The sequence below is a fragment of the Zychaea mexicana genome, assembly GCF_025766255.1.
Source record: "Zychaea mexicana strain RSA 1403 chromosome Unknown BDB00scaffold_50, whole genome shotgun sequence".
NCBI lineage: Eukaryota > Fungi > Mucoromycota > Mucoromycetes > Mucorales > Lichtheimiaceae > Zychaea > Zychaea mexicana.
In genome coordinates, this window is record NW_026516713.1 from 112,151 (window position 1) to 126,311 (window position 14,161).

The following is a 14,161-nucleotide window of genomic DNA, read 5'->3' on the forward strand; positions in this document are numbered from 1 at the left end:
GTTGCTGCTATTTCCGTTTGGCCAGAAGAGACCCTAGCACACATCCCATTCATTTCAGACGTTTAACTGGATAGCCATGGTAACGTCTTCATTGGATGCTCCTCGTTTTCTATCCGAGAAACATCTCTCTCTTTTTAGCTCCTTTGTATATATCAAGGCGGATGTGATTGTTGTTGTTGTTGTTGTTGTTGTTGTTGTTGTTGTTGCTGATGATGATGATATTGATGATGATGATGGCTTCCAATAGGTTCAATCAACTACACCTGAATCCAAGCATGATCAAGATCAACCGCGGTTGCTACGCCAACGTCGCAGCAATTCATACACTGCTTCTGCGAGTCGTCAACAGCCATCGCGCATCGCCAAAACCGCCGCAGTGCAGGCCGTCAACGGCACGGGTAGCAGCAGCAGCAGCAGCAGCAGCAGCAGTAGTAGTAGTAGTAATAACAATAACAACAATAGCAAGATTAACATGGCAGCAGTAGCAGCAGCGAAACCTACACGCAAACGACGAGCACCGGCTTCGTCATCATCATCACCATCATTCAAAGAAGGATCGAATGGATTGTCTGTATCAATAAAGAGACGTAACAACAACAATCATACCGCTGCCCATCGTATGTTTTTTCCATGCTCTTTTCAAAGATCAAAGACCACTGCCACCCATAGCTCAAACTAACTTTGTGCTTTATCTACCGGTTTGTTAACTGGCTATTGTTGGAATCAGCAGCAGCAGCCAAGCATTCGACGATTACACAGGAAACCAAGCCATATCGGGCGGGAGATCAAGTCGAAGCACTCAAATGGGTTGACGATGAGACTCGAGAATGGTACTGCGCCCGTGTTGTGACCAACGTGAACGAACGGGGATCAGTGAGAAGGATAAGTAACAGCAGCAGCAAAAGAAGAGCGATTGATGACGGTACTACTACTGATGATGATGGTGATGGTGACTACGTCCGCGACCACAAGGACAACAATAAGAAAAACGGCGACGCTGCGCATTATGCAGATAAATCGGTCTTATTAGTACATTACGAAGGATGGACAGCAGACCATGCTGACTGGGTAGGCGCTTCGTCTATCCGTCGGATACCAGAGGATCATGGGGCGCGGAAGCGGTTACGGTATGGACCTCAAGGCAAGGAAAGTGAGACTTCGTGGGCGGATTATCGGACTTTCTATTATTCGCAAGAAGCTATGTCGTTGGTGAGGCACCATACCGGCCTTGTCCAGGACCAACGGATGGGCTGGCACGACTGCCCTTGTCATTCGCAAGAACACATTCATCCTGAGCGGCCAGATCGCATCAATGCTATTCTGAAAGCGCTACATAATGCTAGGTAGGTTGCGGCATATCTTTGTGTGTAGAGTGGGTTGTGCGTGTGTGTGCATGTATTATTGGAAGATACATCTATTTGTGTACGTTCGTTCGTGTGTAAAAAGAATCTTGTATCCAACTGAACTGAATCGAACTGAGACACACACGCACTCATACCCCTCTCCTTCCATACCTTACATACGACATCCACTTACTCACTCACCCCCTTTCTCCCTCCCACTTGTACCGTACCATTTGTATTATTACCACCAATTCTCTACTTTACTTTGCTGTATTGGCAAAAACAGGCTTCTGCGATACTTTGGTCGTATGCGTGCGCGAGAAGCTACGATCGAAGAATTGTTAAAGGTGCACAGTCTATTGCACGTAGGCAGTTATTGCCCGGTGGACACGGTGGAAAGCGTAGCCGATAATCTCATGACTGAGTCAAACCCTCGTGCGACCACCATTACTTCCATTCGCGACCTGTTGAACCAGCCAACTTCGGAAACTCCATCACCGTTATGCTCACCGCCGCCACCAACAACAACATCATCAATAGCTACGGCAGCACTATCGTCATCGTCTTCAACACTAGCAACAGCAGAAACAACGGCATTACCGTCAGCTGAAAAGACAACCGATCCAGCCCCGGCACGGGCTCAAGGTGTAGAAGGTGGCAAAGTGGTCAAGGCAGATAAGAATCAAATCAGGAAGCAGCGCCGTCGATTCTCCAGTGCAGCTGCATCTCAGGCTGCATTGAATGGTACAGCCACCTTGGTAAACCCTCCACAACTTGTCTACGAAATGATTTGTGGCGAATTGGCAATAGGTATGCGGTATCCGACATAGTATGGCTTGGATCGAATTAGGTTATTGACACACATACCCGTGCTGTATAAAAAGCCGTAGATACCCCATTCCATCCACTTTACACAAGCATTTCGGCACGCGTTGCAGCTGGTTCATTGATGGAATTGACGGATCAGGTGGTAGAAGGCTCATTGCATAACGGATTTGCCCTTATCCGACCTCCTGGTAGGTTGTTGCTGTTGGTAGTTTGATTGGTTTTGCTAAGAGGAGAAAAGTGCTTCCTCCTTTTTCTGGAACTCATAGTAAATTGTTCTGAGAAATAGGACACCATGCCGAGAATGATCGCGCCATGGGATTCTGCTTTTTTAACAATGTTGCAGTGGCGGTGGCGTCAACCCTGGAAAAGCACTCAGACGTAATTAAGAAGGTTCTTATTATTGATTGGTACGTGTCTGTCTATCTGTGTGAGGTAGCACCCTCCTTCTCCACAAGGTTACATAGCAAGAAATTTGAGCTCACTATTCTTATTACTCTTATTACTATCTTCGTGCGACGATGGCAACAACAGGGATATACAGTAAGCTGACAGCAAAGGACCCCTTTCTAATTGATCATCAAAGCGACAAGTGTATGAGTTCGTATATATCTAACTGATCTTTCTTTCTATGCAGTCATGGCAATGGAACGGAAAAGATCTTTTACAAAGATCCCAATGTGCTGTACATATCATTACACCGGTGGGAACATGGTAGCTTTTATCCACGCAGTGGCGCACCCGATCAATGTGGCGAGGATGCTGGTGAAGGCCGTAACGTGAACATTGCATTCAACACGTCTACGGAGAAACCAAGTACGTGCTATTTTTTTTGTTTACTACTCTCTTTGGTTCACTCCACCTCTATTTCTTGCATAAGACACACAGCATACATCCCCGCTTAGTAACTGATGGATAACTTTACAGGACCTATGGGTGATACTGAGTTTCTTGCGGCGTTTTATCATATCGTACTACCTATTGCACGTCAATTCGCTCCCGACATGGTAAAATAAACTAATACACATTCCTCATGGTTATACTCCTTTCTTCAACTGCTAACCAATACTGTTTACTTGTCATCATGCTTGTTGTTAACTGACGAAAAATGTGTCTTGATAGATATTTGTTTCGGCGGGCTTTGATGCGGCTGAGGGGCATCCAGACAATGTAACGTTTTACATACTAAATTCATTTCCTCTTATGTTGCCATGTATATACTAACAACAGCCTTTCTGATGTGCATTATAGATTGGTGGCTATCAAGTGACGCCTCGAGGATTTGCAATGCTTACTAAACTGACCAAGGATTTGGCTGAAGAAATATGTGGCGGTCGACTTGTCCTTAGTCTTGAAGGTAAAACAAGTTTCCCTCAGATGGACAAAACATTGAAAACGAGAATAAGCTTATCTCATTCCATCATCTTATGTGTTACTCTTTTTGGGGGAAAAAGGAGGTTACGAACTCGAGCCACTTGCCAATAGTGCTGCTGCTAGCGTTGCACAACTGTTACCAGCCGAGCTTGTTCCGGACGTTCAACTCAAATACGAAGGATCTATACGAAGCGTAAAGCCGAATCATGGCGCCGTCCAGTCACTTCGCACGGTTGCTGAGATCCAACGCAAATACTGGAAACTTTCGGACGAATTTACGGATGATCCCACGTTTCGTTTTATGTTGCCAGCGGAATGGCGTGCCAAGGATAGCATTTCGATCAGACCAAAACGGACAGTCAAACCGATCAAAACTACAGCTGTCGAAGGATACTAGAGCAACAAATAGTAAAATACATCACCGATTGTTTTACTACTGTTATTAACCCCCCACTATCGACCTTTTACTGCAATTATTTTTTTTTCCTTCGTCATTTACTATGTGTATGCTTTTAAACCCCTTCCTCGTACACGATCAACGTCATCCATCATCCATTGTTCAAGACGCCTTTTCATAGCACAGTACATCACGTCCTTTTCTGTCTCAAGAAAAGAGCATTACAACATCAACCCCAGGAAAAGTTATATGGCTATATCCTCCTTTCTGCTACATCATATCATATATTTTCTTTCATTTCATCAGCCAATTGCACTTCTCTTTCATAATCTTCTCTTCAACATCCCTACAATCACTGTAGCACTGTCTATACTGTTCCCTTTCTCTTTCCTTACACCTTCAACGCCAACGATTAACAGCTCCATCAAGTCCCATCACCTTTTCATTACCTTTTTCCTTCTTCATGAGATAATCACTTACACTATAAAAATATTAATAATCATTGTTTACATTAAGAAAATCATATATGCATCGACGTTAAAGAGTGATGGCGCTCTTCAAGCATTTATTTATAAAAAAGAGAAACTGAGCGCCAATTGCCCTTTTTGATACTATCGCCTTCTGAAATCACTTGGGCCGTCTGTCTGTCTGTCACGCTTTTCGTTGTCATGGCAACTTGCTAATAATACACAGCTTCAACATCGCACTGTTCCTCTTTGTAATTGCAATAACATTTACAATAAAGAATATAGAGTATAATTCTACTGATACAGCTTTAATATCGAATATTGGCTGTGGGTGACATTAATTTGGTGCTGGATAAGAAAGCAAAACTCTGATTCATCATTGTATTCAAAAATACTGATCCAGTCTCGAACGCTTTAAATCTTGGTTCCAGTGGTGAAACCACCCCCCCCCTGGGAAACATCCAAATGGTTGAATGACCCCGAGCTCAGCGTAGGAGCTCTTCAAGCCGAGCGAAGTGAGGCAGGTGGACGTTGATAAAAAAGACAATGATACTATGTCTTTACACACAACGGAGCATCAAGTATAGAAAACGTTGCGAAGCACGCCGCAGGCTCATTTTCGCTTTTTCGCTACCACAGAAAATCACTGCGTATACAAACCAGTATCACTTCAGCAATGTGTCATTCTGATAGCATTACTGTATGCATATCAGTATCTTCCTATTTCATCCACAATAAACATGAAATCAAATACGTGATCGATAACTTCTAAGCAGGCATCAATGGCTCTATGTAAACTCAATAGCAGCAGTAAAGACAACAACTGACAGAATAAAATACCGATATGTCCACCTTCTTCTACAGCATTTCCTGCTGTCTTTACCTTCTGGAGTGTATAGCAGCTACTATTTCCATCATTCTATACTCCTTTTTAATTCGCGTTTTTCCTTGCAAGTACTGATATATTCACATCAAAATTTGTTGGGGCACATTTTGCTGCATAAAAAAAGTGGACCAATCAGAATCCAACTATATGGCGTGAACAGCTTCCCAACCGTGTCAAAATGCTCAAAACGCGTCGCCTTTTGCCAACATTCCAAATTCGCCTTTCTGACCTACCCTTTTCCTAAAACCTTCACTTTCATGGCACTCTTACTTATCATCACTGTACCCATCGCTAAATTGCACCACCCCGATCGTTCTCCGTTCTAGTTGAACATTAAAGTGCTATATGATGAAAACCGCAAGTTACACTAACAAGATAAACTTTTACACCGACGAAGAACTGCGGCTTGAGGCCATTACTTTGACAGAGACAAGATTGGACGCCGCGTACAAGCAATTGAATATCCACGTTCCGGGAGCTGAAAATCTCATCAAGATCACGAAACAACTCAAACACCAAGGTCTGCAAGCATCCGAAAAGTCAAGTCTCAACAAAATACTCAATGGCGGCAATGACCATGATATCAACGTGTACCTGCGCACACAAAGCAACGAAGGGATCATATTAAAAGGACTGCTACTTTTAGTAGCTTTGGCGCATTTATTCAACCTTCGTGTGTATTATTTTTCGACCAGGAAGCATGCACGGATCATTAATCCTTCAGGCAAGAAGTTAGTGGCGGTACTACACCATGTCGACTCGTACTTATGCACTTCTACACAATGGTTCAGCTTAGAAGACACTCCTGACCACAAAGTGAGCTTAGGAAAAGAAGGGCTATATGTCATAATGTGGTATTTTTTTGGAAGAGTATGCCATCTAAACGGTGATTTCTATTTCACAGGTACCCAAAGAAAAACAAAACAAGCAAAAACCATCTGCACCATCAGCAAAGTCGGCCGCAACGTTAAAAATAAAGGGTGATGAAGAGGAGTCTTCATCTCTGGTGCGCACGGGTGTCAGCAAGGAAGAAATCATGACGACGTTCAAGACGGGAATCCAGAAATATGTTCGGCAACTCATCGACTCGGCCCTCACAAATGCAGTCAACGCGGAAGATGCCCTGACCGCTTTAAATCAATAACAACGTGATCATGCTAAGCGAAAATCATTACCACGCGTCTATGACACAATGCAACAAGAAATTATCCGTAGCCATCCCGGTTTAGAAATCTCCTCACCCTCCTGGTTTGGTGACCGTATAAAACAGTACAGGACTTTCGACCGATTTGGATATTTCAAAGAAGAGGGGGACGCCCTCATTGAAGAGACCAGATCGTTCGTACAAATTTGCAACTGGGAGCAGGTTCTCGGTCATTGCGAGGATGTTTACAAAGATGATGTTGATGATGGAAACGACGACAAAGAAGAAGATAAAGCGTCGAAATCGTACGAGACCATAACCTTTTCGCTAAGGAGTCTGCTGCGGACCGAAATTAAATACGATGATTTTCTGAAAGATATAAAAGACGAACAGCAACGCGTCGGTCGGTGCATTTCGGAGCTTAGCAAGGCAGGTGCCATATTGACCGATACTATTGTTACAGGGCGCGCTGCTCGACTATGCGGAATCAATAATCAGCAGCAAAATCTCGATCTGCGCAAATTGGCACCAGACTTTCAATTTCCACCAGATGCAGCCACCGTCATAACTATTGCTCCAATTCCTGAGGATCAAGAAAGGCTCGACACAGAAAGAGTCTATAAAAGGGAACATTTTTCAAATCTTCTATCGGGTAAGCTCATAGCTACGTGCTTTTTGTGTGCTGGTGAATATTTGGTTCTCACTTAAAGTTGACGATTAATGATTTTTCTAAAGGCTGTGTCGGCTCTAGTACAAGCTCTACTCGAGAATCATCCGTTTACTGCGAGATCCGAAAAGAAATCAATGACACTGGGCTCGTGTCAAAACAAGATGATTTCGTGTTCAAAGGTGCAATGAACGACGCGTTAACAGAATTCTCGACGGCGTGTGATAACCTGTGGACCAGGAAGCGACACAATCGCGATCTTCGCGTTTTGGTGACTGCTTTATTAAGGCTGAATCTTGCGCCGGAACGGGTACACAAATACACTGAGACACGAAAGAAGCATCAGAAAGACAAGGCCAAGGATAAGGAAGAAAAGAGCAACGAAGAAAGCATGCCCCTGGACAAAAGAAATTTCGTCAAGACACTAAATCATCACATGAATCAACTGGCTTGGGCAATGTGCCGCGATAGGCCTGAAGAAGCCACCAATAAGCTGTTCCACAAAGTGCAGGAGTGGCAAGGAAAGGTAATGATACGTCGTCTTCTGTTTACCATTGATTATCATTGTGTGGATAGATCTACTTTTACTAACTTTATTTAAAAACTATATGAAGCTCGGTAAGCCCCAGTCGAAACCTGCTGTGTCTGACAAGGCCCCCTCCGAATCCAATACCTCCACCGATGCCAATACCACGCCCGAAACCAATAGTGCCAAACCGAAGAGACAAGCACGTTTAGTTCAAAGAGAGCTAGCTATGTATGATCCGCTCAATGTTACAGACGACGATAACGAAGAGGAAGAAGAACAAGAAGGAGACGAGGAACAAGAGGGAAGCCCAGGCGTAACCGAGCGTGAACCTTCCAATCGACGTATACGTGCACTGACGTCCATTATCAAAAAGATCTTTGATACAACCAAAAAACAAGCATCGACAAAGATCATTAAAGAGACGGCATTCAAGGGAACTGTCCTCACTGACAAGCAATGCAGCGCTGCCGCAAAGATTGCAAACGCTTTGCGCCCATACTACTGCCCTGAAGATCAAGATGATGAACAAGGTCCAGCTCCTGTGACAGTGCACCAGGCTGCTCCTTTGGCATACATTACGAACGCTATCGTTGATATAATTGTTCCTCAACAGCATGTACTTGCCGTGGCACCCGAAGTCCACCCAAATGACCACGCTATCCATCTATCAGCCAGTGCTTTGTATACGCTTGTCTCGGAAAAGTACGAGATGCCATGCCGCGCAACTGGAAAGACTGTCACCAGCAAGCGTCAAGCTGGAATTGGTGAAGCTCGCCGCGATGTGATTGGAGCGTTTTTCTCTCTTTCAAAAATATACAAAGCACTGCAGACAAGGGACCTGGTCTTCGCTTATCGTCTGACGTTCGTGAACCGTCATACAGTCCGCGTACTAGGTGTATCTGGACATGAAGGAAGTGACAGTGACCATGCCCACGATACCGAGAAAGCGCCCCAAGGAGGTCCCAGTAATAAAATGGACATGGATCTGATAGAAGGGAGCGAGAATGAGAGTAAACCTGGCAGTGTGCTCAGTGATATTTTCGTCGATGACAAGGCTACTGGCAAAGGCAAGCAACCTATGGCACCTACAAAGACAAAGGGAAAAGGCAAACAGGCGATGGCACGTACGAACCCAAAGGGAAAAGGCAAAGCAGGGACGGGAAAGTCACGCAAGGCCCACAACAAAAGCAGACGGAAAAAGCGCAAAGCTAAGTCGTCGCCATCGGACCGTCCCTCGAAAAAAAGAAACAAGAACAAGGACAGTTCGCCAACGAAGAAGGACACGGACGTAGATGATGAGAAAGAAGGTATCAAAGCACAACGTATCAAGGAGTTTGAAACATGCGCAAGGCGGCTTGCTGCTGAAGTGGCAAAACTGCAGAAGCAAGGAAATGCCGTTGAGAACGAACGTGCTGATTTGGCAAACGCTTTTCGTCGCGAGTGGAAGATGACCAAATTGCGGAACCGTGAAAAGTATGGTGAGCTGCAGATGGTACGCAAGCAAGCAAATTCTGTTATTGCTCAGGTCGCTCAGAAACAAAGGCAATTGGCCGACATCCGATCGCAGCTGTATTTGATGCAACAGAAACCCAAGGCAGAACCAGCTGCACTCGATAAGGAACAGGTATGTATAACCAAACTCAAAGACGTGGTACACTTGATGCAATACTTACATTGTTTGTATATCACAGCAACTACTACAAGAAAAAATTGTTGAGAGCCTTGCTACAAACAAGAACGTTGGTGTTATCGGCGTGGACCCAGGGCTTGTAGTATCAGCAACTTCTATCACCACTACTGCCAAAGATCTGTACCAAACAATTGTTCCGTACACCCGTCCCCAGCCATCATCATCGCCATCTTCCTCTTCAGCACCTGAAACAGCACCAGTACAGCCATCAGATCTGCCGTCTGTGGCGCGCCCGCTACCTCCAGCACAGACTTATACAACCAGAAAGAAAACAGCAGCTACGCTGGAAGCAGCTCACCAAGCCAGGCGGGAACAGTACAAGAAGAAACATGGCTACAATACTGGTGATCAAGACAGACGACAAAAAGAAGCTCGCACTAGGGACATCCGACACGACGTCTTTCATCGGAAACTTGCGTCATCGTGGAGGGTACGTGGATCCGCATCCACCTTGACGTTTTTTGGCGCATATAAATCAACAAACTCGAGGATAAAAGACCACTGTCGTGGTGCGAACGCCACCTTACAACAACATTTAGGTTCCCCCGATCGTGACCATGTAACTGTTACCAACGAGCACCGATCCAGCAAGACTTGCCCATTTTGCCACTCTCCGACAAAACTGCACCAATACCGGCGCGAAGGCAAATTGGTCAAGGTCAACGGTGCACTGCGGTGCACCAATCCAGCATGCCCAACAAGAGTCGCAACACTCACAACAGGGACCAAGTCGGATCCGTCAATATCGCATCGATTGGATTTTCCAAAGCCATATCTGCCACCAACACCCCTATCCCACCTTTCTCTAGAATGCCATTCCTTTCTTATACCATTTCTCCCTACATGGAGCAACTGCTGACGTGACACCTGACCAGGTTCTTCATGTCTACCACGCGATGTCGGATAGAAAATAGTACCTTCGTGGAACGCCTGTATTTTTTGATACTGTAAGTAATGTACTAAAACTACAATTTTCTAAGATAGGCGTTCCCGCAACCACCGATTAGCGTCGAGCCTGAACATATATATATGGATCAAAAAAAGCCGCAACAATAAAAAAAATTATGTACTTTTTAAGCGCACAGAAAGATCTGTAGCTACTTACGGCAAGGTTCGGCATCCAGATCAGCAGGGAAATATTTTCAAAACCAGTCTAACCCAAAGTTACTGCAGCGAACCGACAATTTCGTAACCATTCGAACTTTTTCTGACACCAGCACCGTTAAGATTATTGGGATCAAAATCAAATTATGACAGTTTTGTAGTAGTAGTAGTAGTATTAGTAGAAGCAGCTTCTAGGCCTAATGCGCTTTTCATATGCATTAATTCATCCCGCGCGTAAAAGTAAAATATTACCTGGTTTGTAAATCAAACTACTTGTGTATGAGTAACTCGTTCTAGCTCATACACTACTATTTGAGTTATTTGCATTGAGTCAAAACGAGGGCAGGCCCAACGCTCATTCAACAAGACAGTCAGACCAACAATACCACGACGTGCCATGTGATGAGTACCTAATAAACGATTACACTGTGGACTCTGAATGTCAGTTCGAGTGACGCCATTGTAGAACCGGGGAGGTCGCTCGTAATCTCGAGCACAAGGAGAATGCGCAGTATTATCTCATTGGGTTAATGACTATGTATTGAAATTTTCATAGCTGTCGTCGAAAATGGGAACCTTACCTTCGTTGATGTCGCGGTAATGCCAGAGATCAATTGTGTAAGTCAAGTTGAATTGCCGACAATAAGGTGTACTCGGTTTTTCCTTTCTTTACCTACTTGGCCGCCTATATCGAGTATATTACGTATTTCTTCTCTCAAGTAATTTAGATAGCAATTTATAAAAGTATGTACTTTTGCAGCACACTCTTCCGTCAACAAGATTAACGTTCCAAGATCATTATCTTTCCCCATAGTCCCAAGCAGAATGTGGTGGATACTTTGGGTCGACTGGTAGCTCATGAAACAATGGTAGATTTGACATATCGCTCACACTTTTTAAAGTAATCAGTCGCAGACGATGGTACATGTATGTTATAAAAACAATTAGACGGAGTAGGGTGAACAAATGTACTTATGTTTCTCTTCAGTGTCGACTTCTTAAGTGATGCCATATAGCGACACCGCGCATTATATCATCTTATGGTGGTTTTAGATTATGCATTTCATTCAAGCGTGTCAATAAAAGATGATATGTAGGTCAATCGATTTGGTATGCTTTGTTTACGATTGCACACGACATCGTCATGTATAGTACACACCTAAATCTTGCATATCAATGGTGGAAACCTGTAGCTTAATATGTAAAATAACGTGTCTACCTGTCTCAATAATTAAATCTATAGAAAGATAAGCTTCAATTGTATGGTTATTACGGAATGTCGAGCTGTTGCTTAATGATAAAGAGTTTGACGCATGATGCTTATTAAGGAATTTATTGCCTCTGATGCATAATACATTTGTTTCCTTTGTCAGCTTACCAGCTACGCGTATACTTCTGTTCATTTAACTTTGTTTCATGAATACAATATCTCGGCTATATCTATACTAACTTCATCAGCGAGATCCGTTTTTTCAGGATGAGTGATGTATAGTATAGTACAAAAACCTACACAGGAGATGCATACCGCTACAGAACGAAATGTCACTAGAAAGCAAAAAAAAAAGAAAGCATTCATTCTGTTCATCAGACGGACCAGCTTACCGCATTTTCGATGCCCACATAAGCTACGATGCTATGTATACGGTGCTCAAGTTATAATACTCAACGGACAGTCTCTACATCCGTTTGCAATTGCTGTGTAGTCCTCTTTGAGAAGATACTTACCCGCCATGAGGAAGTGCAACAAACGTATTAGATTATATGCGTTGATCAAATGAAACAACATGACAGAAACATTGCGTATCATCAATGTAATTTGACAGCCATACTTATGCTAGCTACGACTTAGCAATTTAAGTCAAAGTAGGCGGTGACAGCTAGACTCATAGCACATCTCATAGTGATAAAGTCCACCGCAAATTCTCCATCCAATGTTACCTTTGAATACCTTCTAATTCCTCTATGTAGGACGCCTTTTTACGTTATCAAGATCATTGGACAAGTATAGAAAGCTGATCTTGCTTTCAATCGGAGTTGAAGTTTCTCCCTCAACCTGGTTTCTTTTTGGGTCTCCCTGAACAAATCCTTGCAACAATTTTCGATGACAAAACATTTATTTATTCTCTTCCACTTTTTACAAAAAAAAAAAGAAGAACCCATTCTTTATTCCTCCTTCCCCCTTCTAGAATCTTCCTTGAATTAAATAGAAGAAAATGTCATCCGTACTTCGTACCGGGTTAAAGGCTGCTCAAGTTCTTTCGATTCGATCATCTGGTTTACGACCATGCCGTGTTATTACAGCAGTGGCAGCAACAAAAACGGGTTTACCTAAGCCAGCCGTAGCTGCGCCTTGCCTTGTTCGTTTTTATTCGAGCCGGCCAATTGAAAGCTCACCGCAGGGCCCAACAAGTAAAGAATTCTTTGTATTACTGTGTCGCGGAGTATGAAACCACACACACCCATTTGCTTTTCCCTGTGTCCCAACCCCACATTATTCTGTCAGGAGGGCCGTGGTAAAAAAGTAGCAAACTCTAATCTCGGGATTACATCCTTCCGTAATGCTGTTTAGAGCGAACCAAGACAACCATCAAGTCCATTAGTCGTATGTACAAGCACAATGAGCCCATCTCCATGATGACGGCTCAAGATTACCCTTCTGGCATGATGGTAGATCGCGCAGAGATTGACATGTGTCTCGTGGGAGATTCCCTGGCTATGGTCGCCCTGGGATATGACAACACCACGTCACTTACTGTCGAGGTAAATAGATTGGTTTAAATCTAAATTATATACGCGTATACTAAAATCAAATACAATGATAGGAAATGCTCCATCATTGCCGTGCAGTTGCTCGAGGATGCAAGAACCCATTCTTGGTAGCGGATTTGCCATTTGGTAGCTATGAAGCTTCTCCCGTTGATGCCGTCAAGGTTGCACAACGATTTATTAAGGAAGGCAATGTTGAGGTAATTGCCGATGACAAATTTAACCGACTGTTGTTTAAACGATGTGAAAATAGAGATAGTTACCAATAATCACACACACACACACACACACTATGTTTGTATGCGATTAGGCTGTCAAGCTTGAAGGCGGTGCAGAAATGAGCGAACATATCAAAATGATTACTCGTGTGGGTATACCCGTGGTGGGTCATATTGGATTAACACCTCAACGATCGTCGGCCTTAGGTGGATTCCGTGTTCAGGGCAAGACATCAAAGCAAGCACAACGATTGGTTGCAGATGCATTAGCATTACAAGAAGCTGGTGCGTTCTGTATGGTGTTGGAGGCTATGCCAGCTGAGATTGCTGGCTATATCACACAACGATTGCGCGTGCCTACCATTGGTATTGGTGCAGGCGTCAATTGCTCGGGCCAGGTGCTGGTTTTGAATGACATCATGGGATTATTTGACCGCTTCGTGCCAAAGTAAGCTTTCTCTACCTTCCCACTTATTTCGCTATGTTTTGCTCTGGTAGAATGCTAATCACGCTGTTGCTAGGTTTACAAAACAATACGCTAATTTGAACAAGACAATGACGGATGGATTGAAGGAATACAACGCTGATGTAAAGTCTCGCTCGTTCCCAGCTGCACAGCACACATACCCCATTGATCCCCAGCAGTTGGAAAAGTTCTGGCAAGCCGTAAATGCCAATAACGAGAGTGACGAAGAAAAGAAGAAACATGCTGTGGCATAACCCTTCTTTTCTTTCGCTAACTCTCTATTCC

General features: G+C 43.9%; 5 protein-coding genes across 5 annotated transcripts; all 5 read left to right on the forward strand.

The window, feature by feature from the left end:
• Positions 1 to 780: 780 nt before the first annotated feature.
• On the forward strand, positions 781 to 3,939 carry BDB00DRAFT_765822 (uncharacterized protein; the record flags this gene model as incomplete). Its single annotated transcript, XM_053119545.1, has 10 exons — positions 781 to 855; positions 973 to 1,343; positions 1,630 to 1,778; positions 1,926 to 2,153; positions 2,228 to 2,359; positions 2,458 to 2,578; positions 2,806 to 3,019; positions 3,291 to 3,338; positions 3,420 to 3,525; positions 3,623 to 3,939. Coding segments are annotated over 10 exons (1,761 nt in total), but the record flags the coding sequence as incomplete, so codon positions are not given.
• A 1,701-nt stretch (positions 3,940 to 5,640) lies between these two features.
• BDB00DRAFT_873629 (uncharacterized protein) lies at positions 5,641 to 6,436 on the forward strand (the record flags this gene model as incomplete). The annotated part of the gene is made up of 2 exons (XM_053127116.1): positions 5,641 to 6,108; positions 6,197 to 6,436. The coding sequence occupies 2 exons, from the start codon at positions 5,641 to 5,643 to the stop codon at positions 6,434 to 6,436; spliced, it is 708 nt and encodes a 235-aa protein (XP_052978437.1).
• Positions 6,412 to 7,498, forward strand: BDB00DRAFT_829478 (uncharacterized protein; the record flags this gene model as incomplete). The annotated part of the gene is given in 3 exon segments (XM_053123951.1): positions 6,412 to 6,674; positions 6,687 to 7,088; positions 7,172 to 7,498. Coding segments are annotated over 2 exon segments (576 nt in total), but the record flags the coding sequence as incomplete, so codon positions are not given.
• Positions 7,325 to 10,262, forward strand: BDB00DRAFT_829483 (uncharacterized protein). Its single transcript, XM_053123952.1, is given in 4 exon segments — positions 7,325 to 7,629; positions 7,718 to 9,256; positions 9,324 to 9,997; positions 10,012 to 10,262. 4 exon segments carry the CDS (start codon positions 7,495 to 7,497, stop codon positions 10,184 to 10,186), a joined length of 2,523 nt encoding a protein of 840 aa, XP_052978439.1. The 5' UTR covers positions 7,325 to 7,494; the 3' UTR covers positions 10,187 to 10,262.
• Positions 10,263 to 12,997: 2,735 nt separating this feature from the next.
• BDB00DRAFT_765847 (3-methyl-2-oxobutanoate hydroxymethyltransferase) lies at positions 12,998 to 13,862 on the forward strand (the record flags this gene model as incomplete). Its single annotated transcript, XM_053119548.1, has 3 exons — positions 12,998 to 13,186; positions 13,249 to 13,392; positions 13,503 to 13,862. Coding segments are annotated over 3 exons (693 nt in total), but the record flags the coding sequence as incomplete, so codon positions are not given.
• Between the last annotated feature and the right edge of the window lie 299 nt (positions 13,863 to 14,161).